The sequence below is a fragment of the Populus alba genome, chromosome 1, assembly GCF_005239225.2.
Source record: "Populus alba chromosome 1, ASM523922v2, whole genome shotgun sequence".
Lineage (NCBI taxonomy): Eukaryota > Viridiplantae > Streptophyta > Magnoliopsida > Malpighiales > Salicaceae > Populus > Populus alba.
This window is the reverse complement of record NC_133284.1, coordinates 40,032,558-40,058,973: the sequence shown is the minus strand read 5'-3', so window position 1 is coordinate 40,058,973 and position 26,416 is coordinate 40,032,558. Positions and strand designations below refer to the sequence as shown.

At 32.2% G+C, this 26,416-nt stretch overlaps 4 protein-coding genes across 4 annotated transcripts; 1 reads left to right on the top strand and 3 right to left on the bottom strand.

The window, feature by feature from the left end:
* Positions 1 to 974: 974 nt before the first annotated feature.
* On the top strand, positions 975 to 1,633 carry LOC118056787 (L10-interacting MYB domain-containing protein-like). The gene is made up of 3 exons (XM_035069133.1): positions 975 to 1,295; positions 1,400 to 1,433; positions 1,521 to 1,633. Exons 1-3 carry the CDS (start codon positions 975 to 977, stop codon positions 1,631 to 1,633), a joined length of 468 nt encoding a protein of 155 aa, XP_034925024.1.
* A 4,327-nt stretch (positions 1,634 to 5,960) lies between these two features.
* On the bottom strand, positions 5,961 to 11,519 carry LOC118056840 (EH domain-containing protein 1). Its single transcript, XM_035069219.2, has 16 exons — positions 11,216 to 11,519; positions 11,045 to 11,124; positions 10,871 to 10,939; positions 10,730 to 10,787; positions 10,592 to 10,647; positions 10,457 to 10,499; positions 10,269 to 10,330; positions 9,693 to 9,806; positions 9,406 to 9,508; positions 9,209 to 9,258; positions 8,032 to 8,160; positions 7,701 to 7,952; positions 7,467 to 7,546; positions 6,940 to 7,066; positions 6,531 to 6,674; positions 5,961 to 6,413 (listed from the first exon to the last, which is right to left on the bottom strand). Exons 1-16 carry the CDS (start codon positions 11,298 to 11,300, stop codon positions 6,228 to 6,230), a joined length of 1,638 nt encoding a protein of 545 aa, XP_034925110.1. The 5' UTR covers positions 11,301 to 11,519; the 3' UTR covers positions 5,961 to 6,227.
* A 1,428-nt stretch (positions 11,520 to 12,947) lies between these two features.
* LOC118056841 (uncharacterized) lies at positions 12,948 to 16,597 on the bottom strand. The gene is made up of 4 exons (XM_035069221.2): positions 15,820 to 16,597; positions 14,258 to 14,707; positions 13,762 to 14,068; positions 12,948 to 13,405 (listed from the first exon to the last, which is right to left on the bottom strand). The coding sequence occupies exons 1-4, from the start codon at positions 16,225 to 16,227 to the stop codon at positions 13,269 to 13,271; spliced, it is 1,302 nt and encodes a 433-aa protein (XP_034925112.1). The 5' UTR covers positions 16,228 to 16,597; the 3' UTR covers positions 12,948 to 13,268.
* Positions 16,598 to 22,110: 5,513 nt separating this feature from the next.
* LOC118056842 (ethylene-responsive transcription factor 3) lies at positions 22,111 to 23,484 on the bottom strand. The gene has a single exon (XM_035069222.2). It carries the CDS (start codon positions 23,142 to 23,144, stop codon positions 22,485 to 22,487), a length of 660 nt encoding a protein of 219 aa, XP_034925113.1. The 5' UTR covers positions 23,145 to 23,484; the 3' UTR covers positions 22,111 to 22,484.
* Positions 23,485 to 26,416: the final 2,932 nt, after the last annotated feature.

Sequence of the window (26,416 nt, the reverse complement as noted above, 5' to 3'; positions counted from 1 at the left end):
ATTTCATGCCTATGCTGCAGCATGCTCGATTACTATTAATAACACTGCAATTGTTGAATTGATCTACAAATTTCATTGCTGTTGTTGCTTGTGTTTTATTTACTATGCCTTCGTCAAATTTTTTGAATTTATAGCAAATTTCATTGCTTCTTTTGCTTGTCTTCTGCTTTGCATGTGTTTTTAATTTTTTTCTACTTGAAAACTTGCATTTCTATAATGCTTCTGTGTACTGTGTTACCCATGTCAATTTTGTAGTAATTGAAGCTCAAAAGTGATGACTTTGTGCTCTAGTCAAATATTGAGATGATACTTAGACCCATAAACATATGCCTCAGCATATTAGCTGTTTTTCATTGCCTATTCTTTCAGTTACTCCACAGTGAGCTATTTGTTTATGTATTTTATGATTATGATTATGTTGTTGTTGTTGTTGTTGTTGTTATGTGCTTGTGTCCGAAAGCTAAAAAAGATTATTACTTATCCTGTATTATCTAACTATGTGTATAACAAGAGCTTGATTGTGTACTTGCAATCTGATACTGTTGATTATGATGGTAGAATTTAGGTGGTCAATAAATCCTCTCTTCACAATACTTAGTTTCCAATTACTTCTAGGTACTTTCCATGTCAATAGATTTTGTTCTGTTTGTTTTTTCCCTCTGTTTTTGTCTTCTAAACAGCATGATGTCAATGAAGTGTTGCTTGATAATTCAAATATTATATATCATGGCTGAAACTGAGTTTTCTAAACAGTTGAAAATTAATGGATTTCAATTAGTTTTCATTACAAATTAACGTGAACATTCTCATTCAAATACATGCATGGTTAATGTTTGTTGCTAACCACACAACTTTTGTAAATGTTGAACATTGAGTGTTTATTATTGTTTTAGTCCACGATTTATGTATGTGCCACAATTTAATTGATATCATTTATTGATTTCAAACCTTTGTTAAATGTGTTAAAAGATATCATGGAAGGTCTTGAATCTTTTGATAAGGCTGCTTGGACAAAGAAAATGTTGCATATATTTTATGATATATACATTAAGGCAATTGTTATGGGAATGAGACCTAATACTCATTTCGATAAAACGGGGTGGAAATTTCTTATAACGTCATTCAAAGAACAAATTAGCCATGCATTCAGTAAAACACAATTGAAAAACAAATGGGATGGATGCAAAAAGGATTGGAGGATATGGAATAAGCTGGTTTCTGAAACTGGTGTTGGTTGGAATAGTGAAATAGGCACAATTACAGCTAGCGATGAGTGGTGGAAACAAGAAATTCAGGTACATTCCTTGCCATCCTAACAATTTCTTTTATTAGTGTCAAATTCCAACCCTAAAATTTTACTAGTCTTGATCCTTCATTACTTGATTTAATTTATATGCAGGAAATTAGAGGAGCCAAAAAATTCAGGCATGTCGGTATTGAGCCGTCTTTGAAGAATAAATTTGACTGAATATATTCCAACATTGTCGCAACTGGAGCGTTTGCATGGGATCCTTCATCAGGTTTACCTACTGGCAGTGATGTTGATCCTGGTACAAACAATGCTGACATTGTTGATGATGGTTTGGAAGAGGACAACTGTGATTCGGAGGAAGATGTGATTCCAGATTTCTAGACAGACATGGCTCGAATGGTTGGAGGGATAAATATGTCTAGCAGCAGCAATACAAAAAGCAGTGGCAAAAGAAAAGAACGAGATCATTATGATGTGCGAGGTAGAAAGAAGAAGACATCTGGAATTGGTGTTCAGCTGCTGACAAGGTGGAATCATCTACTTGAGAGTATGTCGACTAAGAGTGATTCGATGTCTGTTAATATGGATCGCGAAGGCTGTAGTATTCGCGAGGTGATGGCTGAGCTGCACTCAATTCCTGGAGTTTCAATTGAAGATGAGTTCCACGACTTTGCTACGGAGTATTTGAGTTTAAGAAGGAAAAGAGAAATGTGGGCTAGTATGGGTGATAAGGAGCAGAAGTTGATATGGCTGCAACAAATGTATGCACGCACTAAACGTGCTTAGCTGACATGGTATTACTACATTTTCTTAACCGTTAATCAATTAACTATGTTCACTTGCTTAATGTATTTATATAAGTTTATTTTATTGTTGTAGAATAATGAGATGCTGGTTTTAAAAAAGAGTTTTTTCCTATTGCCGAAGTTTAACCCGAGTCATTGTATTCTTCCACATTTCGTGTTGAGATATATGGCATTTCCATTTGCTGTAATTAGTTTACTGTTGTATTTATATTTAATTGCTTTTCGGGAGCTAATATACTTGTATGAGGATATTGTTGGTTTTTAATGTTGTATTTTATTAATGAATTAAAACTGTCACTTCTGTTTTTATTAATGTTAGATGGTTGACCATTGGATTGAATTTGTTGGTAATTTTCCTTGACTGTGTTGTTCCCTGAAGGTGTTGAATATTGAGTGTTGCTATTAAAATGCATGTTCTATTATAATATACCATGTGCAGGCTTGTTTATTTTATTTTATGCCATGAGTTGATGGGAGCTTATGCCTTGTGTGTCCAGCTGTATTTGTAATAAACCATGTGCAGCTAGTGAAATGTTGTGTGTTTTCTTTTTTGTTGTGAGGTGATGGGAGCTGCAGCCTTGTGTGTGAAGCAGTATTCATTGATATACCATGTGCAGCTATTGTGTGAACATTTGTTTGTTTTCTTTTTCTGCTGTGAGTTGATGGGTGCTACATGGTGATAAGAAAGTTGCAAGTAATTGAGGTACCATGTGCAGCTACTATATGTTTGTGCAGTGTGATAAGATGCATTTGTTTTCTTTTCTACCGTGAGAATTGATGGAAGCTGATGCCTTGTTTTTTAATGCTATTCATTGCTGTTAACACTCCAATTTCAGCTATTGTTTGGAAATGAGATGTGAATATTGTCTCAGCTATTGTGTGCATGGGAGCCAGTGTATGAAATATATGTGTATGTGCTACTGTAAATGCTGTTTAAGCTGCTGGAATTGTCTAGTTATAGCATTGTTGTTGGAGTTCATATATATATATATATATATATATATATATATATAATGTGTTTATTTTATGAGGTGTCAATTGAATCTCTAGTTACAATTCTTGTAATCCAATATTTGTTGCTTTTTAAATTATTTCTGTACATATGGGTGTGCACTGACATGGTGATAGGAAAAGAAAAAAAAAGTGGGCCAAGGAATCTTAAATAAAAAAATGAGAACAAAAGGTAAAAAAATACATGTCAGAATATATTAACAGTAAAATTAACATTATATGTTACTTTTACAATATACATGTGATAATGTACTTGTAAAAGAGACGTAAAAAGCAATGAGTTTTTTCTATATAAAGAGGATTGTTTGTAAGCCAACTTTCAAAGCTCTTTTTTACTTCATAACAAACCTTTCAAACCTCAACTGCATTTCATAAAAGCAAGTGGAACACTCTTTTTGTTGGCTTTATAGGTATGAAAAAACTTATGTTGCACCAACTATTTGATACTTCTTTTTTATTGAATGATATTTAATTATTTAAATATTTTTTTATTAACAACATATAATTTGTTTTTTGTTTCCATGTAATTAAAGTTATGGATGATTCACGGTTTAATGACATATTTAATGGGGATTTTGATAGCAATTATGATAATGTAATGAACCGAATTGTAGACCACATTAATTATCCTAGTTATGAAGGTAGTGGTGCCTTATTTTCTGGTGCTGGGGATGAGAGTGATGGAAACAACACCGACGATAGTAACGATGACAGTGATGACGACGTTGATGATGATAGTGATGGTGACGATGCATTTATTATAAGGAGGCATTTTGATATGAAAAAATTAATTATATGCATAGCTGGAGCTATAAACATGTATTATATTAATTATATGTATAAAGAACCATGTATGGTTTCGTATAACACAGGGATGAGTTGGTTGACGGAGATTTTAAGAGGTCATTGGAAACGAAGTGTTAACATGTTCATGATGGACGCAACTACTTTGTTGAGTCTGTGCATTGAATTATAAATGCACCATGGATTAAAACTGTCAAGAAGAATGAGCGTTATTGAAAAGGTGACAATGTTTCTATTTACAATAGCAGTTGGGGTGTCAAATAGACAAGTGCTGGAAAGATTCTAGCATTTAGATGAAACTATTAGTAGATGTTTTAAAGAAGTGCTTAAATCATTACGTTTGTTTGTTGTGGAAGTCATAAAACCAGTAGATCCACAATTTACGAGCACACCAAGAGAAATTACTATGAATCCAAGATTTATGCCACATTTCAAGGTAAGATGAATTTTTGTATAATTAATTAGTTTAATTAAGTTTAATTAAGTTGCTCAAAGGAGTATGAAATATGTTATAAATGTTTATGAGTACTTTATGTTTTTGTGGCCTGTAGAATTGTGTCGATGCAATTGATGGAACACATGTTCGTGCCTGCATACCATCTGCAAATCAAATTTCATTTATTGGAAAAAAAAGGTGTACCAACACAAAATGTCATGGCCGCTTGTAGTTTCGACATGTAATTCATGTTCGAGTGGGTAGGATAGGAAAGCAGTGCACACGATATGCATATTTTTATTGAGGCTATTGACAATAGCAATATCAAATTTCCAAAACCTCCGGAAGGTTGTGATTTTGACTAAATTAAAGATTTGGTAATTGAAGGAATATAATTTTTTTAAGTTTTGTTTAAAATTACCATGTTGTTATTTTTTGCAGGAAAATACTATTTGGTTGATGCTGGATATCCAAATGAGTATGGGTATTTGGGTCCTTACAAAGGCGAGAGGTATCACTTCCAAGAATTTAGGCGTCGTGGACAACCAAGTGGTCGGAAATAGGTGTTTAATCGTGCACAATCGTCACTACGTAACGTGATCGAACGTTCTTTTGGGGTATGGAAACAAAGATGGAAAATTTTGCAAAACATGCCTGCTTATCTATACAAAACACAAGTTGAGATTGTAGTTGCATCAATGGCACTACACAATTATATTAGAAAGAGATCGCAGGATGATGCAGTTTTTTCTGAGTATGATCGCAACCCTAATTTAATTCCAGATGACTTTTTCCCTGATATTGTTTAGGCTTCGGCCGTTCAAGGCTCACAAAGGCCTTCACGTATGGATTTTAAACGCGATGGAATTGCAAATAGTTTGATGGAACAATAAAGGAGTACATTAATGTATAAGGATTTTTCATTTTGTTATGTAATATGTTTTGGAATTATATATGTGTGTCTATATATGTCCTTTTAATTAATTCAAATCAAATATAAAACACAAAGCATATTAACTAAACACAAGAAATAATTTTTTTTTTTAACCACAGTTTTACCAAACACAAAACTGCTTTTTTTCAACTACAGTTTTTTAACCAAACACAAAAAACTGTTTTTTTTAAACCAAAACTATAACCACAATTTTAACCAAACGCCAATTTTTTTTTTTAAATCAACCTCATAAAAAATACTTTTTATTAAACTATTTTTTTCAAACCACAACTACAAAAGCTACCACAATACCAAATACGCTCCTAATCATCCTATAATTTACTCTATTTTATATTTTACCTCTATTATTTTAAAAATTATAAAAACGCATCATAACTTTATTCGCACAATAACACTTAACATTCTTGTAAAAATAAGTCATAAAAAAAAAATACATTATTTAAATTATTGACATTAATTTCTATTTAATAACTAAAAACTCATGGCAATATTAATATTACAACTTTACTAAAAATTAAAAAGGAACTATAACTTGGAATTTCATCAAACACTTAATGTGTAATTCGAAATCAACTCTAATTTCATAATTTTTTATCAACACAAACCTAATAGATTGCAAGGTAGTCGAAGAAACCCAAAAGATGTCACTTACTTTCATGCCCAGTAGCAGCAATCACAAATCACAACACCCAGAACTGAGGAAATTGGAAAGGTCCATTTACTTTAAAAGATTGGCTATCTTTTTGTTCACAACAATATTGTAGACCTTAGAGGTGCACAAGTCAATGACCTTGAGATCCGAACAAATAACTTTCGATACAAAAATCAGCCATTGCATTACTTTACACATAGTTTAATACATTCGAATCAGCCATACTGTAAATGTCAACAATTAATGAGCAGAAAGCTTATCCAGACAGAGAAGCTCACACCCTCTCTCCAAATGGGATTCCTATGACTGCTTTAATCGTATGGGTTTCTGAAGTTTTTTAACAGGTCTGGGATGTCATAACCTAGCATGTCATCCACAGCTTGTATCATTTTAGGCTTTAATTTCTCGAACCTGTCGAAGTTGTAACCACTCAGAACCTCCCTGAATTGCTCCACGTTTGGGAAATCACCTGGAGGTAAATGGAACTCCCTTTGGACCTGCATGAACATGAATAATGTCAATATTGTATATTTTATCCAGTGCAAAATTAAAAAAAAAATAAGTCAACGTTCTCTGCAAGGATGATAAAAGCAGGGAAAAAGGAGAGCTGCGACCTTTCCAAACTCCTCTGCCAAATTATCAAGAAGTCTCTGTTGAGCCTTTGCTTTGCCCATCATTGCGGGCATCTCCTTTTTAAGATGGCTAATAATGTAAGCATGTATCTTGGCAGCTCTAGCACGTTTCACGAATTCATTTATCTGTGAGAAAAAAATTTCATTGAAATACTTAAAGTACAGTGATTCCAAGGGACTACTTCAAATTCCTAATGAAAACGAGTTGGAGAACATGTTCAACTAAGGAACAATCTTCAGTTTCCTCATAAACATAATTTCAAAAACCAGAATTAACCTGAGGTGAAGGTTCATTACTTTTCAAGGCCAAGTTATGACTTTATATGCATTTGCAGGCATCTGTCTTACATGGTTGTCTTATGTTTTATTAAAACAAAAACAATAAACTCACCCGACGATCACAAGCCTTTTTTGGTATATTTTTAAGATCAGAAAGAAGGTCCTCCTGTTCTTTCTCGAAAAGTTCTTTCCCAATTGGACCAACAGCAGCTTCATTTACTGGTTTGTCATTGAATGAGCTGCAATGGTAACCATCAATTTTTCATGACATGAGCAAGCTCAGTTTCTCATGAAGCCAGGTTATAAAGCATAGGCTAGAGAACCACAAGTTATTGGCAATAGCATAAGCTGATGTATTTGCATAATAAATAACTAAATAAAACCACCTATGCTCAATGAGTTCAAACAAGCAGAGTAGTCTATGCAATACAAGAGGGTGTGAAATAAAGCATGAACAAATCAATGCCATTAATCAACAGCCTTGATTAAGCCCTCTTTCTCATATAAAAAACTTTTCCGCAACAAAACTTATCCTACAGCCCAACTTCTGTAATTAATGAGCGAGAGAAAAATCTTGAAAGTTTGTTGACTTAACATATTAGAGTGATATTAAACTAAATTTATTAACAGAGAGCTTACCCAATATAGACACGCATAACTTCTGAAGTATTGAGAACTTTCCCAAGTGACCACATTAAAGCTCCATAGACTCTCATTAGCTGCATAATAGAACAAAAATCTGTAAACAAATGGTTCTTTTATAGCTTCTATATTACATATGTATTATAAGTAAATGTGTCTATATGATTTATACATGCACACATTAATTGAATTGAAGATTGAAAAAAATGAATAAGCTTAGTAAATTCTTACTTGCTGAGTATCCACTTGATCTGCCTTGTTGAGAACAACACGAATTTTGTCATCATGACCGTGTAAAGATGAAATAACACGCTTGAACTCATCACTGACATCAAGTTTGTGAGGATCAAACAGAAGGAGAATGAGGTCACATTTTGCAGCAAACCATGATGTTACACCTGTAAAATCATAAGCTCGTTGTGTCCGTTGTTTTTCTCCTGATAAAACTCCAGGTGTGTCCACAAATGTAATATGCTCCAGCAGCTTGAAACACAAAAATGAATGAGAATGCACCAGAACCAAAATCAGGAAATATCAGTGTTTTTTAGATTCTAACACTTACAGTATGTGGCATTTGAGAACATTCAAATTTTGACAAAAATGCAGTTCCAAAAGTTGTGAGTCCACTGAATGGCATATCAGCTTGAACTGCAATTGTGTTGCCTGGAACACTTCTTTCATCAGTTCCAGACTACACTAGACAACAATTAACATGCAATCAGTATTGGTAAAATAATGAACAGATTAGTAAGAGTAAGAAATGACCACAACACAACAATGAGTGCTAGTCTTTCCAGAAAAAACTAACACAGACCAACTGATAACAAAACAAAAAAAAAAACCAAGCTAAATTTCCTGAAATAGTTTTCCCAAATCAACTTGCTGATAAAGCTCAGCAATTAGTGGAGTGGTGCCCAGGAGCCACCATCAAATGCTGAGATTCATCAGAAAACTCCAAACTACATGTTGACTTCACCATAATTCTTGCTATTATTTAATTTCTTTACTTCACAACTAATTTTTAAATCCCTGATTTTTGGTTAGCCATGAGCTAGTGGTAGCTGAACCATTTGCATTAAAAGCCCAATGAGCATTAACCACGTGACTGAAGAGAACTTCATCAAAGCTATTGCCGAACTAAATTTACATAAACATCCCCAATTTGAACAGTTACATGAAGCATCTCCAACTTTAAAGTAAACAAGTAAGTGTAACAAGTAATGCTCGAAGTTCTATTAAAAGAAATCAAAAAGCAAATGGTAAAACTGAAAAGGATCCAACAGATATATAAACATGGAAATGATTTGGACTCTGCTTTAAAGGTTGATGGTTAAGACCAAACAAGCTTACAAATCAATACAGTAATAATATTTATAAGTAAACCAGTCATGAAATTATAAGGTCACATCAACAAAAATCATCAAGATGTAGCAGTGTTGGAAAAAAAAAACCAAAGAAGACAAAGCAACCAGGGAAAATAAAACAGCACTAGCAAAACTTTAACCAATTACTGATAACAATAGGAGGAAATTAGAACATTGATTAATTGAAAAAGGCAGTTCTCCTGATGTTAAATTCCAATAATTCTAATTTTCAAAAACCTTAAGAAACTGCACAAGACAAATCAGACAAAGCAAACACAGACAAGAAACAACAAGAATAAATGAATGATTTTATTGTTGGCAAGTAATACCAGACAGTACTCATGGAAACATAACAGATAATAAATTTTTTTATACCATTACAACAACAAATCTGTCCGTTGTAGGCTCAGGTCCAATATGAGCTCCTGTAGCAAAATACAAGGGAAATCAGTACAAGGAAACAAAGCAATTCTTACTTAGCACACCCCCCACCCCCACACGCGCGCGTGCGCACATGTGCCGTGTGTGTGTGTGTGTGTGTGAGAGAGAGAGAGAGAGAGAGAGAGAATCACCTGGATAACTGCTTCTAAGTAAATGCTTAATGAATGTAGTTTTTCCAGTTGAGTATTGACCCAAAAGCATAACCATAGGTTTGGCATCAAAATCACTATTTGTCTGCGGCGAACAACACATCCACAAACAGATAAGTTCATATCAAGGATAACTTACAAGAATGCAAAAGATGATTTTTTCCTTCTGGTTAAATAGACAAGAACAAATCAAGGATGCTATTAAATATATATTCATGCATATCCAGAAAAACTGAACTCAAAAGTTTTTGGGCATATTATCCACTCACCAAGGCTGGAGATACAAAATCATTAAAACGATAAGTAACTTCTAATGGCTTCAGCTTCTGAATGTACAGTCTCTTCAAGCCGTCAATTATTGATGTAACAGAGGACAGTGATGCCTGTGAATATATCATGAAATTGAAGCTCACAGAGAAGACAGGCTTTGACTAAAAACAGGTGCATTTATCAAAAAATGTAACAGAATAAAATAAGGCTATGAAAAATATATATTAGAATTATTAACCAATAGGATTCAGATTAAATGTTATCACAGGAAAAATCTTCCATTTCAACAGGCAAAAGCGAAAGCATTGCACATACACAAATTAAAAATAAATGGAAATGCAAATAAATTAACAATAACAAGTAGTAAGTTTCGAATCTCCAATTAAGCAATCCATATACAGTGTCAGGCAATTAAGAAGAGATAAATTCCGGTTAGGATTTGGTACACCAGTTATCATTGTCATCACAAACATCTCAATTGTTGCTAATGAAATATGAAACTTCTGAACGAAGTCTAAATACCAAACTGGTTTTACAAACAGTCACCAATTCAGATAAAGAACATAAACACATACCTTTCTTGATGGTTTTGAAGAAAACCAATTTGCCGAAGGTGTTGATTGCACTGTCGGAGTACCTGCATTGCTGGAAATTAGTGAAAGCTCGATAACAATTAAGTAAAACAAAGAGCAAGCGCCATTACAAAATTATTGAAAGCACGATAATAATAAAATAAAATAAAACAAGGAGCAAGCTCCATTACCATTTGCTTCATTGTCATTTGATTTCAAAGAACGCCTTTTCTTCTGCAGACCAAAATTAAAAAAAAAAATAAAAAAAAATCATATGAGAATGAATAAGGAAAAACCAATTATAGCCGCAGCACACGTTCACTTACCGCCAATAACGCATCCAAACCTTCCATGGACGGAGGTTTAAGACTTTGAAAGTCAACTGCAATATCATTTAATTACATTATATTATTAAATTCCAATATCAAATTAAGTTGTTCAATTTATATATACACACATCTTACCATCGCTATTGAGGATATCATTTGTTATTTCACGCCCAGATTGCGCCAGAGAAACTAACTACAAATCAAGAAAAACATAAAAAGATAATTTAATTTTAATTTTAATTAAAATTAAAATTAATTAACTAATTAATGTAAAACCTGCATAGCAATGATGAACTCGATTAAGCCAAGATATCCCTGTCGCTTTGAATCTGCAATGGCCCATACCTTTCAAAAATAAAAATAAAAATTAGTAAGTATATTTTCTTCACCATGAGATTTTTATTTAAGAAGAAAAAAAGAAAAAGAAAATCAAGAAATAAATGAACGAACCGGCTTGAGATCCTGGCGAGATAATTTTGACAATGAAAAGAATTTGGTAGCATCATTACCAGTAATTCGACCATCACCATCTTTAAAAAAAAAAAATTATCATCATCATCATCGAAAGTAGCAGAAACAAACTAGGAGAGGAAAACAAAGGAAGGAAGAGATTGTAGTGACCTGAATCGGCATAATGAAACCACTCTTGATACATGGTTTTTTGGTCTTTAGAGCAGGAACCAATAGCGCCTGAAGATATTTCCATTCTCTTGAAAATATCACAAAACTGTATCACTCTTGAAACGAAACCAAATAAAAATTTCTTATTTCCGATTAAAGGCAAAAGAATGAAAAGAAAAGAAAAGAAAAAAGCATTTTAGGTTTGATTGTCTTCGTAATTGTTCTGCCCCGGTACCTTCAGGGAACAGAGACCTCCTTGCCGACGCAAAGGGTCCCTCGAGTTAAAATTTTGGAATACGATGTCGTTTACATGAGATTCCAAGGGGTGATGCAACCGCATTTTCCTGAAACAGGAACTGTTGGATCTAAATGTGACCGAGGTTTCACATTGCGGTGCGGTACGATCGTATTTGAAAAAAAAAAACAATTTAATTTTAAATATATATATTATTGTTTTGATATGTTAATTTTAAAAAAAATATTTTTTAATATATTTAAATAAAAAAATTTATTTTATTGTATTCTTAAACATTCTCTAAATGGAACTAGTGTCATTACTTTCTATGATTTTTTTTTTCTAAACATTAAAAAATAGATATTGTTAATTTTTTATTATTAAAAAATATTTAATTAAAAATTAAAAATTTTATATATACATTTAATAAAATAAATTAAAAATTATAAAACCTAATAAATTGTTGATTTGAATTAAAAATTAAGTCGGAAAGTTAAGATAAAAATGTTATTTTTTAGAAAAAAAAATAAATATTTGTTTTAGTTTGAAACTAGATTTTAAATTTTTTTTAATTAATTTAAATTAATAAAATTTTATTTTATTTTATTAAATTAAGTATTAACTCTTAAAAAAAATATGAGGATATCATGTGGGATATTAGAAAAATATATGTGCAAGATAATTATACTAATAGATTCCTTCTGCCTCTAGGAAGACCATTTAACTAATATAGAAATTTCTACGAGCCAGTCTAAGATAATTATACTAATATATGTGCAAGATAAAAATTTCTATGAGATAAAATATTGATAACCTATCGGGTTAACCCAAAACTTAAGATATAACTTAATTTTTTATATATATAAATTTAAAAATTATAAAATTAATTTATGAATATTTAAATTACATAAATTATTTTTTAATTTTTTTAATATGGAATAATTATATAATTTTCATTCAGATGAATTGTTTTTTTAATTTTTTAACATTAAATAATTATATAATAATTTATATTTTTTTATACCCAATACTTATATAAATTATTTTTTAATTTTTTGATATATGATAATTATATATATTCTTTATTTCTTAAAATTTTTTATGTGGGATTAACACCAACATAGATTGTTTATTAGTTCTTTAATAAGATATAATTATATTATACTACACTTTGCTTTTATATATATATAAATCTTTTAATTTATATGTATTGTTTTAAAATTTTTTCTAGAAAATATTAAAACCTCAAACATATTTTTTTTTTTTTTAAATTAACTTGTGCCAAGTCAATTCCTGACCTGGATTTAATAACTATTGACTATTTTTCTTGACAAGGAAAAAAAAAATACTATTAAAGAATATTTAAAAATAGAAAAGACGTAATTATATACCAAAAATAGATCTCTCTCAGTTCCATACAAAGCAAGCAAAAACAGAATTCTTAAGCTCACCAGATGCACGTGAACTCAGCTATTATTACTAAAAAGAAATTTGAAAAATCCAGAAAAGACTTACGATTTTTATTATTACTAAGAATTACTATTTTTATTTTTCTTGACAAGAGAATTACAATAACACGGGGCAATGAACAACCCATATATATATATATACAACCCATATATATATATAAAAACAGTAATAAACGGATTGAGCGCAGGATGAAAGAAGGCACGGGAAGGAAAAAAAGGAAACATAAACAAATCCCTCTCAAGAACAACCTCCATCCCTGTTTCTCTTCACGATCCTTCCATGGAACTTGAGCACAGCAAAATTAATAACCCTCAAAGCAGTAAAGTGTTTTGTTTTGTTTTTTTTCCGTTAAGAAATACCAATCGTCTTTCCTAGCAGCCACAGGACTAGAGCTAACTCAAAACCAAAAATCGAGTGCAGTGTACTCCTGTCAAGGGTGAAGCCATACACGGTAATCCCGGCTCTGTTGTTCTCAAAGTAGGTCACTGCAATTAGAAATGAAGATATAAATCTGATCAGATGGGATTCGATCACAAAGAATAATCAACCCATTGCATGCAAATTCAACGAAAAATTATCGTTTCTCAGAGAAAGTTGAAGTTAGCCCACCTAGAATTTGACTCGTGTTATCATCTGATCTTAGCCACCATTATATCATTGATCCTTACCTAAATTTTGCTTTTATCCCGCTAACTTTTTTCTAGAACTGACTACGATAGTCCATTTTAAATCACTTTTCTCCCCTCAGACATCATATGATGTTATTTGGTGTTTCTGCACATTCTCAAAGTCTAAATTACATGGTTATGAAGATTTTTGGTGCATAGCGTGTAATACATACCTAAAGCTTGTCTCTTCTGGAATGAGATGGTACTATAAGCGTAGGCTGGGATCAACTTAGAATTGTCCAATTCATCTTCTTCATCACCAGCATCATCTCCATCTGATTCCCCGTCAGTGCCCACAACTGGAAAGACTTGGCCACTATCATGCCTTGGAGTTTCACCCTCGGTTGAATCAAATGTGTCTAGTGTTGCACAAATATGCCACTTGGCTGCTAGGCTAGTAACAGCTTGTGCCTTGTGTGTGATTTTTGTTGCAGTGCGCAATATTATGAGGAGCCCCGTGACAAGAGTTATAGAGCAGAGCTGCCATAAACAGAACAGACACATATCATTCTTATTAGTTGACACTATGGCATTCATTACTTTACCCCTTGCAATAAAAGTGCTTTTGTCATCCATATTACTAGCAAAAGCTAGTTTAATTAGTGAATATTTCCTCAATTGCAGGTTTTTAGAACTACTATTCATCATCACAGGGGAGAGAATTCATACCGCAAGCTCTCCAGCTCTATAAATGTCAACAACAGCATGAGCCTTAGTTGTTATGAGCAATGAAGCAAACTGGCTCCCAGTGATCAAAATCAAGGAGCATAGAACAAATCTACGGTAGCGATGGCTGATGATCCTCAAGTGCCTTCTGATCCTGAAGTGCTCCGACAATACAGAACCCACATCAGAGTCCACTTGGAAGACTCGAGCGAAGTCCTGGAGCCGTAGGATCTGGAGGTGACATATCAGATGGAATAGAACGCACACTAAGAAGATTACTAATGTACGATAAAGCCAAGAGCACAATTCCATTACGCAAGCTACAGTGTCGCTAAGGACCACATTGCCCAAGAATGGGATTTGTGAAGCGCCAGATGCATACCACCATATCTTGTATGCACATTCTGCTACAAAGCATGGAATGACAAAGATCAACAGAAGCTTCAATGAACGCTGCAGGAAAAATAAGAACATCACATGTTTTAACTAAAGATTTTACCAGAGTAAAATGTAGAAGAGCATTATGTGCCACATTTAGAATAGCGTAAATTGTTTTTTCCTTTCCATATTAATTGTCCTGCATATTAAAATCCAGTAGACGATCGTAATAGTGAAGGCATCAGATGGGAGTTAAGGCGTGGCATTGGACAAATAATTCTTTGAGAATCTTTTCTCTCCACCATTTAAATACTTCTACAAGCAAAAAGGGATCCACGCAACAAGTTGTAAAGAAAATTAGCATAATGGATGTTCTGCAATGTTCCAAAAGAATAAAGTAAAGTCATCGTGGCAAGATGATGACTAGACAAGGAGATTGGATTCATCATTCAGATGAAAACTCTCGAACATGTTTTGCAAAGAGGAATTCAGCCCATAATAAACCTTGCTCAGTCCAAATGGACTTGATGCGCTCTTCGTCAGATAGATCATGATGTGAGGCTATACAAAATCTATATCCTGAGGCGAGCATGTGACTGACCAGTCTACCCTAAATATGAATTTCTCCTCTTGTATATTAAAGAAAGAGCTGCTAGTTCTGAAAGAACGGCCACTTAAAGCTGAAAAAAACTTAAGTTTTTTATTTTATATGTGGTAATCTACTCTTCTTCTAATGTCTAACGATCACTTACAGATCCTTTGCTTTAGAAAGACAACGTTGGATTTTTTAGGCAACGGGGTTCTTTTTTCTTCTTTCTTTTTGCTCATAACAATCTAGAGCTCCAGCAAACACTTTCATCACCAATCTGTGCATTTTCATGGAGTTGATTTTCATTTTCATGGAATTTTGTGTGATTGAGAAGCAAAGAATCCTTACTCCTAGGTTAGATCATCGCTGTGATTTTGGAATAACTCAACAATAGTTCATTCCTGTTAACTGGTTTAAGAAAAATGGAAAACTATTTCAAAAATGAATTGAATTCTCAAAACTATCAACAATTGAGTTCCCGTTCCCTCTGCCCAGAAGAGAGAAGAAAAGAGAATTAAGTATCCCCCGAACAGTAAAAATATACTCCAAAAAATCTCAAAGATTTGACACATAACTAGATAGAGATAGATAAACATACATTGAGCTGATTGGTGTAGCCTCTTCTGACCGTCTCGCTCTCATCCCAAAGCTTATCAAAGAACAAGAACCTCCTCAGGCCATACTTTCTGACAAATCTTGATAAACAAACAAAGGAGAGAGTGGCAACGCTACTCAATGACAATTGCACGACACTGTCGTAAGGCCTTCCATGCCTGCTATCACAACTGGAACAAGCCAGCATGAAATGTGATGTTGCAGGCACCACAAGGCCAAACAAAACGAACATGGCCCATGATAGACATGCTGTTGCCATGCTTGATTGGTCTACGCACATCCATCGAAGGTATGATCTGAAGCTTTTCAATTCATCGTACGCATGTGATTGACTTCGAGATAACTTATTGTTACGGTTTATTAATGACTCTCTATTGTTGTTTTCCTCCATAGACGTTTGATTTGAGACTCGAGAGAGAACGGGAAGACCAGACTCAGGGATTGAGAAGGAGCGAGAGTGTTGTAAAGATTACAGAGAATGTTTCGACTTGAAAACACAGATCTTGTAACGATTTTTGCTAGTTCATGATCGCGTTTGGAACAGTATATTTATAGGCAGAACAACAAAGAAAATAAAGAAAAGAAAAAAGGAGCGGCTTTTGATTCCATCGCTGGAATTGATGCTTTGAGTCTTGGTTTCTGATCTGGACAACCCATACAAATTTTGACCAGTGTTATCGGAACGCTGTTTCCGATTCCAAATCCAATGTCGTTTTTAATTTTGAAATCACCCCCTCAGTCCACTCTTGAAATTTAAATTTTCTATTTTTCCTAAGGACAAAGATATGTCTGGTTTCGGTGGATAATTTAATATTTTTTACGGATTATTTAAATTTAAATTATATATGTATATTTAGTTTTAACCAAACACTTTAATGTATTAAACAAAGTAAAAATAATTTTTATGAAACAACTTTTTTTTTAATTATAATCACAAAAATAATCAAAATTCAAACACACCTAAAATCTATCATCACATTAAATTACGGTGATTTCATATGGTCTAGAAATTACAATTTTTTCTCTTTTATTTTTCATTTTACAAGACTATAATGAGTTTGTAAATACTAAATAATATAAATATCAAACATTTCAAGATAATAGATGATTGCTCTACTCAAAGAACTGATTTAGAATGAATTTTATTTTAAATTATTTTGATTATTAATTTATTAAATTAACCTATAATTCAATTAATTCGGATAGATATAAACAAGACCCTATTAAATTAACTTTAAGGAATTTTTTTAGGAACAAAATTGTGTCCAAAACCATGTTATTGTCTTTTTAATTTTATGAAAAAACAATACAAGTCCCATGTTCAGTTCATCCCATCCATGATGATTAGTGATTACAATAAACACTATGATGACGGGAATGGAAAGTATAAAATAAGATATATACTGTTAGCTGGAGGTGGGACCTGCACATGAAACGTGGACACCCAGCCCGTAATTCAAGCAACGGCCAACATCTCACTGCCACATGGGATGTCAATCATCTTCTTTCATGGACTATATTGTCCAGGTGTTGCCGTGTCTTCCATTTCTATAATCAAAGCTTGAAATCAAAGCCGCTCGAAGCTCCGTCGCTTGTGCTACCTAATTATATTTTTGTTCTCTCTCTCTCTCTCTCTTTTTAAATTAAAATAAAATAAAATTGTCAATGGAGCTGGCGTGAGGGGGTTCACTGGCGAGCTCTAATTGGTTGCATTTTTATCACTCTGCCTTTAGCTGGTAGCAGGGGAGGCAAGTAAGCCTTGAAATTTTTTATCACATGGGCATATGGAACAGGTAGCGCTAGCTTTGAAACCCACGCAAGGTGGTGAATCGGATTCCAAAGTAATTTTTTATATAGTAAAAAGATGTCTGTGTATGTGTGTATGTGTTGATATTTTTGTGTGTTTTTTAATAAAAAAAATATAATATTTTTATTTATGTTGAATAAAAATTTAAAACAAATTAAATCAATCAACTGTAAAAAAATTAAAAAAATTGTTGATACTATTTAGATGAGCTTGCAAATATTTAAGTTATATTTTTCTTTTGAATTTATGTGTAGAAATACAGTTTATTTATATCAAATATAAAAAATAAATATAAATTATAATCATCTCTTTAAAACATTATAAAAACATAAAATAACTAGAAAATAACTACTATTTAAAAAATAAACAAAACATATTTACAAAACATAATTAATTTAAATTGAGATAAGAAATTAAAATACATAAAAAAAAGGAGAGATATTAATTAAAAAAACTACAAAAATAATAAGAGCGAGAGAGAAGCAAATGGCTTTTAGCCAACTACCTAAGCTCAAGCCCACATGCATGGGCTTATGTCTTTTCTATAATAAGGTACAAACAATATTTCTTTTATTTTTTTTTTTTAACAATCTCAAAAATCAAAGCATGAGATTAGACATTTTTTAATAGGAAAAGACTAAATTATATATATAAAAAGGGATCTAATTGAAATAAAATAAAAGTTTATAGTCAAATTCAAGATATCAAAGGAAACATAATTGGTCATGATTAAGGTTCATAAAATATCTTTTGGAGCTTATCAATCTAGAATTAAGATGGAATGGTTGATTACCAACCATGACTTTCATCAGTCAAGTATAACTATTAATTGTATTAGTTATGCAAAATGATATCAAACATTCTAATAATCTAGCCAAATATAGTATGTGCCATCAACTAAATTTAATATAACGTTCAAATTATAGTTTTTCAAGAGCTGGATACTAGACATTATTATAAAAATACACCCATCATATTGAAAGAGGTATAATTACATCTGGATTGGTATAGATTACTATATTAAGTAAGTTAAAGTTATTCTTTATCAACTTAATCAAGAAACTATGCTCAAATTTATTACAAAACACATAATTTATAAATTTAAACATCCAGTAACATTCATGATTGATCAAAGGATAATATTTATTAGAGAAGATGTAAATGAATTAAAAAATAACTCACTCTACTCCTTATTATGTCCAAGTCAATTGAAAATCATAATCAACCAATAAGACTTTGATTCTTAACATATAAAAATTGGTCATAAACATCCTAATGCTTGGTATGGCATGTTGTCAAAAGTACCATGGGCATATAAAACTTCAAATAAAATTGTCTTAGGAATGTCACCATTTAATCTAATTTATTACCATAATGCTATGTTGCCCATGTAGTTTACAGTACAATCACTTATAAAAGGTTGTATAGTGCAATATAGACAACACAAATTAACAATATCCTATGTTAACAAAATTATAAAATTTGGATAAAATGAGATTTAATATACTGGATCCCTTGTTAGCTAATAAGAAGAAAGTTGAGGGAGTACAAATATTTTTTATCTAAGAGTTTTTTTATAGGTGATTAGGTATGGAAGACCATATTAAAAATTGGTCATAACAATCTAAAATTTGACAAGTGTTCATCTAATTAAAAATGTCTATATATGATTTTATTTCTAAATTAGAGCAACGATTTACTTTTCTCATCCACTTTGCAACTCTTAAATACGTATTTTCTACTCGTAAGAATTAGATTAATATGATGAAGGTTAAAATGGCATCATTCTCCCCTTCAAATTAGTGTGCCCATCATATTTTTTCTTCTCCTTCATTTCTCCGACCCTTTTCTTTTTAAGAACAACATTGCAAGGGAGTTTTTGGACATTTGGTTCCTCATGTATAAGAACCAAAATTGACTTTGTCAAATTAAAGTATTGAAATAAAAATGACATTGCTTTGCACATAAAAAGGCAAAAAACATAGGGGGAATTCAATGAATAGTGAAGAGCCCCTTTTATTTTTGTATATATATAAATAACTACATGGGATGCATCATTACATGTTTTGATGTAATGATATTTGTGCAATGTTTTTCATCAAGTGAGCTTAGGATAAAATTCTAATCCTCCCAATCCATATTATGTGTTTTTAGTATTGGGTTAATATATCCATCAACCTTTAGATATTTTATATATTATTTCATATATATTTTTTAAGGATTTCTCACTTTATATACCCATGTATATTTATATTTTCTTCTTCTATATTTAAAATGTTTTTTGAACAAGAATTCCCTTTAGACAACTAAAATAAAAGTTAATGTTCAAAACATAAAAAAATAAAATGTTAATTTTCAAAAACTCAACAAAGCTTGAAAAATGTAGAAAAAATTAAAAAAAAAAACAAAAAAAAAAAAAGCCTAGAAATGTAAATGTCTATTTGGAACCAAGTCACACATGGAATTGAATTTAATTAATAACTTATTATAATTTTTATATTTGGAATAAATTATTAAATCATATAATTGAATTCAATTATACTTCTTAGAATACATATAAAAATAAATTGAATTAATAATCTTTGATTATTTTGCTCTTAATTATACTTTGGAACAAAGACTATCTTGCCACCACTTTCACTTTTTTGTTGAAGAAGAAGAGACATAAAGCGAGTAGAGAAATAAAGATGTTATTGAGTTTTTATGAGAAAATGAGAGGTTCTCCATTTTTCTTAGTTTTTAATTTTTTTTTTATGAACTTAATTTAATTTAAGATTTAAATCAATACTAAAAAAATAAAATTTAAATATAAAAATTAATTTGCCAATGTGAATTGAAGGAACATTCAATTTTGAAAGGCTCGCCCTTGTCTTTGGTCCCTAGTCTTAAAGTTCTTCTTCAATGTCAATTGTAACTTTCTCTCACTCCAATGCCACCTCGTTCCTATCTTCTTTTGAGAACATCAGAGCATCCTCTCCGCCGTGCCCTGTACAGGCCATTTCCGCCTAACCTGAATCTTCTCTTGACGGAGCTGCGTTCTCTCCCAACTTGACTTTCCTGTGATGAGAGAATTTCCGAGGTGTGCCCTCATGCCCGTCTTAGTCAGTAAAGCTAATCCCCAACTCCTTTCCGGCTACTCCGGTTTAGTCACCAATAAAACTTATTTCATTGACGTTGACATATTTTTATTCACCGGACTTAAAACTGATGCCGCTATGATTTCCTCTCTCCCACTCCATTTCTCCATCAAACTCTCGACGGAAATTATCGACCACGTATTTTGTGGGATGCTACTTTCCGGTTTGAACAAGAAAAACCCTTCCCGGCGAGTGGTGGTGTCCAGCGTAAACACCATGGTAGAAATACAATTATCCCAGGTGGATAAAGATTCGTTTCGGTGGGGGAGCAGTCCAGCTATAAAATAATTAAATTTTGCATTTCCTAGGCAAATTAAATCCTTCTTTCACTACATAAATTCCATCCCTGGACCGTTTTCATCTGGTAGAAGTACTTTTATCATCCTGCCATGCATATCAGCACCGAGTGGTTTTCGACTCGGAACTTTTTACTTGATAACCATGGGCCAGTGGCTAAATGGCTCCAACATGGCACTCATTGTTGCTAATTCTGAATGTTCTCCGGTGTATTAATTGTCAATTGTAGTGGGGCCGGAGAGAGATTTTCCACCCATGTCAACTCTTACCAGACCTAAACCATTCTCCTTTGTCCGACTCCATCACCATCTTCATGCATCGAAGTCGAAGGCATTATTAGTTCAATCTTAAGAGATGCAAGAACAAGACCAGAAACTCTCTACAGGAGACAAAAAAAAAAAAAACACAAGGATTTGAGCCTCCCCCGTCCCAGACCATTGTTTGAAGAGAGGGAGGAAAGCTAAGAAAACCCACTCTCCAGATCGGTAAATTGCCAGATCTGGTGAAAGCTCCTCAAATCTAGTTCAAACAAAGAACACCACACCCACATTTCTATTGACTCTCCTCGAAGCACCAGAGAACCCAGGGGAGGTGTCCATCTAGTTCAAACATTGGGTTTTGCTCCTAATAACAAATGTATACTACTGAAGAAAGAAGAGCAGTATAAAAGAAAACCCCTTTCATGGTTGACAGAATTGAAATGCAAGAAACATTGCTTGCTGGTAGAAATTGGGAGGGATAACAAAAGGTTTTTTCATCCAGTGAAACACCATACATCCATAATAGCCTAATTTACAACTCCAAAACCATCGTAGAAAGAAGAAAGAAGAGTATTTTTCTTTTTAAACTTACTTCCTTCCTTCTCATATGGATGCAACCACCAAAAGCATAACTATTTGAGAATCCTTGAATAAAAAACAGGCATCCTTAGATCCTGTCCCAAAGAGGGAACAAGCTTTCACTTTCTATGTTCAGCAACATTGCTCTTCAGGCACAACTTGTCAGAAATGCATATGCATCAAAAAGAGCTCAATACAAATAGAAAACAACATTTCTAATAAAAATTTTCTGTTACAAGCTAAATGATGGGTTTTCTTCTCCTTTTCTTCTTCTTTTTTTCAGTAGTCGAGTAAACAAGATTTCTCCTTCTCAAAATAGGAAAAAAATCATTAAGAGAAAAACAATAGTAGGATTTTTTTTTCTCATAAAAAACCATCGCTACATAATAAAGAAGATCGGTCATTTTTGTCTTCATAATCCAATCTCGTAATTTGTTTTTTTTTTTTTTGTTCTTTTCTTCCGCATCATAAAAAAAAAACAAGAAAAATTAAAATTAACAAAAAAGAAAAAGAAAGAGAGATTGAATCATATATCATTAACCATTAATCATCATCATCATCATCATCATCAAAGGCATAAAGCAGTGCAGTGGAGATCATCACCAGAGCCAAAGTCAACCTGGTCCAACGGTGGGAAATTTAGATCGAAAGGCAAAGGCTTGCGGCACAAAGAAGAAGCAGCGGATGCGACATCTCTGTCATCAACCACCGAAGAAGATGAATCGCAATCGCTATGACAATCTTCTGGAACAACCGGTGGGATCCGTGGATGAGATCTCCTTGGCCCATTTCCCGATTTCGTTGTTGTTGTTGGCTGCGGAGGCCTAGGACCACTGAAAGACTCCACTGTACTGCTCAAACTGCTCGATGTGGGTCTTTGGGGATTTATACTGTGGTGATCCAAGAAAGGATCGGCTGGGCTTTGGTTTTGATTTTGATGATTGAATAACTGGTTCGCTGTAGAGATAGGAAAGTTTGTCTTGGCCTTTGCTCCGCGGAGGGTGCGAGCCGCCGCATCGTAGGCACGCGCTGCATCCTCTGCAGAGTCGAAGGTGCCCAGCCAAACTCTGGTCTTTTTCCAGGGATCTCTAATCTCCGCAGCGAATCTTCCCCATGGTCTCTTTCGTACTCCTCTGTATCTGGGCTCTTTTGCAATTACTAACATATTTTGGGTTGCAGATCCATTTGGGTCAACAGCTTGTTTTGTTGTTGTTCTTGTTCTCCCCATGTATTTGAGAAGAAAGACGAGACAAAAAAAAAAAGGAAGGAAAAGGCAGAGGCTGATTGAGGAGGAGGATAGAAATCAACAACACAAGCAGCACCAAATTATAAGAGCAGATCAATCTAACTTTTCATGGATTTGAAATGATAAAAATGTATTCAATCCGAGAGTATGAAAAGAGAGAAGTTTTGAGCAGCCTGAGGCGAGGAGGAAATAGGTGAGATAGGAACTGGATGGCAGAAAGAAAGCACCACCTTCTCCTCTACACAAAATTGATGGATTTTATTTTATTTTTTTTATTTTTTTTTTTTGGTTTCTCTGGCTCAAATGGCTTTTCCTTCCTTTCTCGATTTCTCTACCTTCTCTCGCCCCCACAAGCCGACCCGGGTGGATTGCTTCCTTTTTTCTTTATTTTTTTCCCCTACCTTTGCTGTTCAAAATAATATAGCACTGAAATGACCGAAGTATCCTTCTTCTTTTCCTTAATTCCCACGAAGTGAAATTTCTACTTGCACACCTTAATTTGTGTCTCCGTTATGCCCTTCCCCCTTTTTCCTTTGTACAGTCACCATATGACCAGGTGTCAAGCGTGTAAATGGAGACGGGGCTCGCGTGCTTATTTCTTGTGGGACATGGCGGATTTGGTTCAAGATTATGGGCAAATTTTGCTTTTCTTTCACATTTTGGTCAAGCTTAGCCACCTTTGGCATGATCTCCGGTGTACCTAATGTTTCACATTCTAAGAAATATTTTGAAGGCAGAATTCATTCTCCCAGTGTAATTAAAAAAAAAAAAAAAAAATCAATTCTCGAAAAGATAAAAAAGAAACAAATGATATTAAAGTTGCTTTTTTTTCTTTCTTTTTTGTTTTTTAAAGCATAAGCCCAAATAACCATGAAGAGATGCTCATCATGCCGGGTAAAGCAACCCTCTCTTGTCAATCTATACCCAATGGTACTAGGTTGAGTTTGATAAAAGCATACATGATTATTTAGAAATATAATTATAGTTATTTTTTAAATTATTTTTTATGCTGAAATATATTAAAATAATATATTTTTTATTTTTTAAAATTATTTTTGAAATCAATACATTAAAACAATTCAAAACATACCAAAATTTTTTTTTAATAAAAAAATAAATTTTTATAGAATATAATTTGTACCGCGTTTTCAAACAGTACCTATAATGCATTGGAAAATGCTTTTCAAAATGAATTTGAATATACATATATATACAATTCATTGTTTCTAACTTATTCACACAACAATTCATCTTCCATTAGATACTTTTTTTCTCATTTTATCTTTACATGAATAACCCCCTCTTCTCTTTTTATATATCAATTACATTATTTTCATTACTAATAATTTAATCAAACATGATCAAATATTAAATTTATTTTAATTTCCTTAATTCATGTTTATATCTAATTCCACCAATATTTCAAGAACATAACACCCTTATATAATACTCTTATCTTAACATAATCTTTCCTATACCACCTATTATTCCATTCACCCATTCACATCATAACCTTATGTAATTAATAACAATTTTTCTGATTATACAAATTCACTTTCTTATACCTCATTAACATGTAATACTATAGGTTCCATTAATTAATTTTTCATATTTTCTTATACACACACCATAATTAATAAATTCATTTCCAAAATCTTCATCTCAAATAACACATAAAACAAAATCACAATTTATGAAAAATTCTATCAACTATCTAATCTTCCTTAAAATCCCATACATAGCCGGCCCTAAGTGGTCCTTTTTCATTCATAATTTATCTCTATTCTCATCATAATTTACACCAATAACATTAATTTTATCTTTACTAAATCAAAAACACAATAATTTAATAATTTCCATAATTATTTTTAAAAATTCTCACATCAAAGTATATTAAAAATTAAATTTCAACTAAACAAAATTATTGAATTCATCTCCACTCATCATCTTTATATCAATACACATTAATTACATATAATAAACAAGCATTCAAATAAGTTAAGCCCAATTCTTTTTTCTCCTTATTGATCGGCCCTTCAACCCCTCGTAACGCTAAGTTTCCTTCTTTATTTATTTGAGGTTTTCAGTTATTCCTAGCCTATTTCATCTTTCTTCTTCTTCCTTTAATTTCGTTACTTTCTCTCTCTAAACCCTACTTTTCTCTCACTTCATTCCTCTCGTGTTTAAGTGTTTAAGCTCTCATAATCCCTTGTATCACACCCTAAAACCTAGTTTTTCACAAGCAATTTGGAGAAAAAAAGCAATATGAAGAGAAAAAGAAAGCTTTTACTTTTTTTCATCAGCCAAAAACTTTTTAAGTAGAGGTAGGTGCTAATTTTTTTAATTAAATTTACAATCTTTTCCTTAATCCATATTTCTTTGATAACTCCAAGTAATTCTCCTAGTTTTCGATGTAATTTGATATTAAAATTGATCGAATTCATTTGTATTCATTGACTAACCTTTAGGTAACATCATATTCCTAATATACATTATTTATTTACTTATTTATCTTTCATCCGTAATTTCTACTATAACTAGAAATTCACACTTAAATATTTTATCTTCAACCTTTATGATCCACAATTATTTTTCACAATCAACTGCTCATTTAAACTCATTTAATACACACACACACACTTTTCAATATTTTCTTAAAATTTTAACTTGGGGGGTTTACAAGTATTTAGCCCTCACATTTTTGTGAGAACCAATTTATAGTCATATATGTTTGTTTAAACCCTATTTTATTTTTGTCGTATATGTTAAGATTATGTTTTATTATTTTATTTTATGTAATTTATGTTTTACATAGATGGAAAACAAATATTAGTGCAATTGTCTCATGCCAATTTTAAACCATTTTTATAAAACAAGATACTAAAATTATCATTTAATGACATTGTAAACATTGTTTTTATGTTTGTTTTAATATAAGTGTTATTTTCTTTACTTGGTTGGTTTTTTGTTTTTTTAATGTATGTTGACTTTGTTTGTTTGGCATTTAGTAAAATCATTTTAGTTTGGTTTAATTTTATATTATTGTTAGTTTATTTTTTAGTTACCACTTTTTATATAAAGAGAAACCAAGAGAAGAAGTAAATTACATGTCATTTACCCATAATCTATCTTTTTATTATTGCATAGTAATAGATTTAAAAAATTAGTTTTTTTTTCCATCCATTATTTGTTTTCTTTATTTTTTAATTCAATTTTAATGTTCAAACATATATATATATATATATATATATATA

What these genes read in the sequence shown, in the direction of transcription:
- LOC118056787 (XM_035069133.1), top strand. Translation starts at nt 975, where the DNA reads ATGGAAGGTCTTGAATCTTTTGATAAGGCTGCTTGGACAAAGAAAATG. An exon ending in GGTGGAAACAAGAAATTCAG is followed by an intron (nt 1,296 to 1,399) that starts GTACATTCCTTG and finishes ATTTATATGCAG; the next exon opens with GAAATTAGAGGAGCCAAAAA. An exon ending in CAAAAAATTCAGGCATGTCG is followed by an intron (nt 1,434 to 1,520) that starts GTATTGAGCCGT and finishes ATCCTTCATCAG; the next exon opens with GTTTACCTACTGGCAGTGAT.
- LOC118056840 (XM_035069219.2), bottom strand. Translation starts at nt 11,300, where the DNA reads ATGGAAATATCTTCAGGCGCTATTGGTTCCTGCTCTAAAGACCAAAAA. An exon ending in CTTCAAAACCATCAAGAAAG is followed by an intron (nt 9,807 to 10,268) that starts GTATGTGTTTAT and finishes ATATATTCACAG; the next exon opens with GCATCACTGTCCTCTGTTAC. An exon ending in TGGCAGAGGAGTTTGGAAAG is followed by an intron (nt 6,414 to 6,530) that starts GTCGCAGCTCTC and finishes ATGTTCATGCAG; the next exon opens with GTCCAAAGGGAGTTCCATTT.
- LOC118056841 (XM_035069221.2), bottom strand. Translation starts at nt 16,227, where the DNA reads ATGGAGGAAAACAACAATAGAGAGTCATTAATAAACCGTAACAATAAG. An exon ending in ATAGAGCTGGAGAGCTTGCG is followed by an intron (nt 14,069 to 14,257) that starts GTATGAATTCTC and finishes TGTTTATGGCAG; the next exon opens with CTCTGCTCTATAACTCTTGT. An exon ending in CCAGAAGAGACAAGCTTTAG is followed by an intron (nt 13,406 to 13,761) that starts GTATGTATTACA and finishes TTCTAATTGCAG; the next exon opens with TGACCTACTTTGAGAACAAC.
- LOC118056842 (XM_035069222.2), bottom strand. Translation starts at nt 23,144, where the DNA reads ATGGGGAGAACAAGAACAACAACAAAACAAGCTGTTGACCCAAATGGA.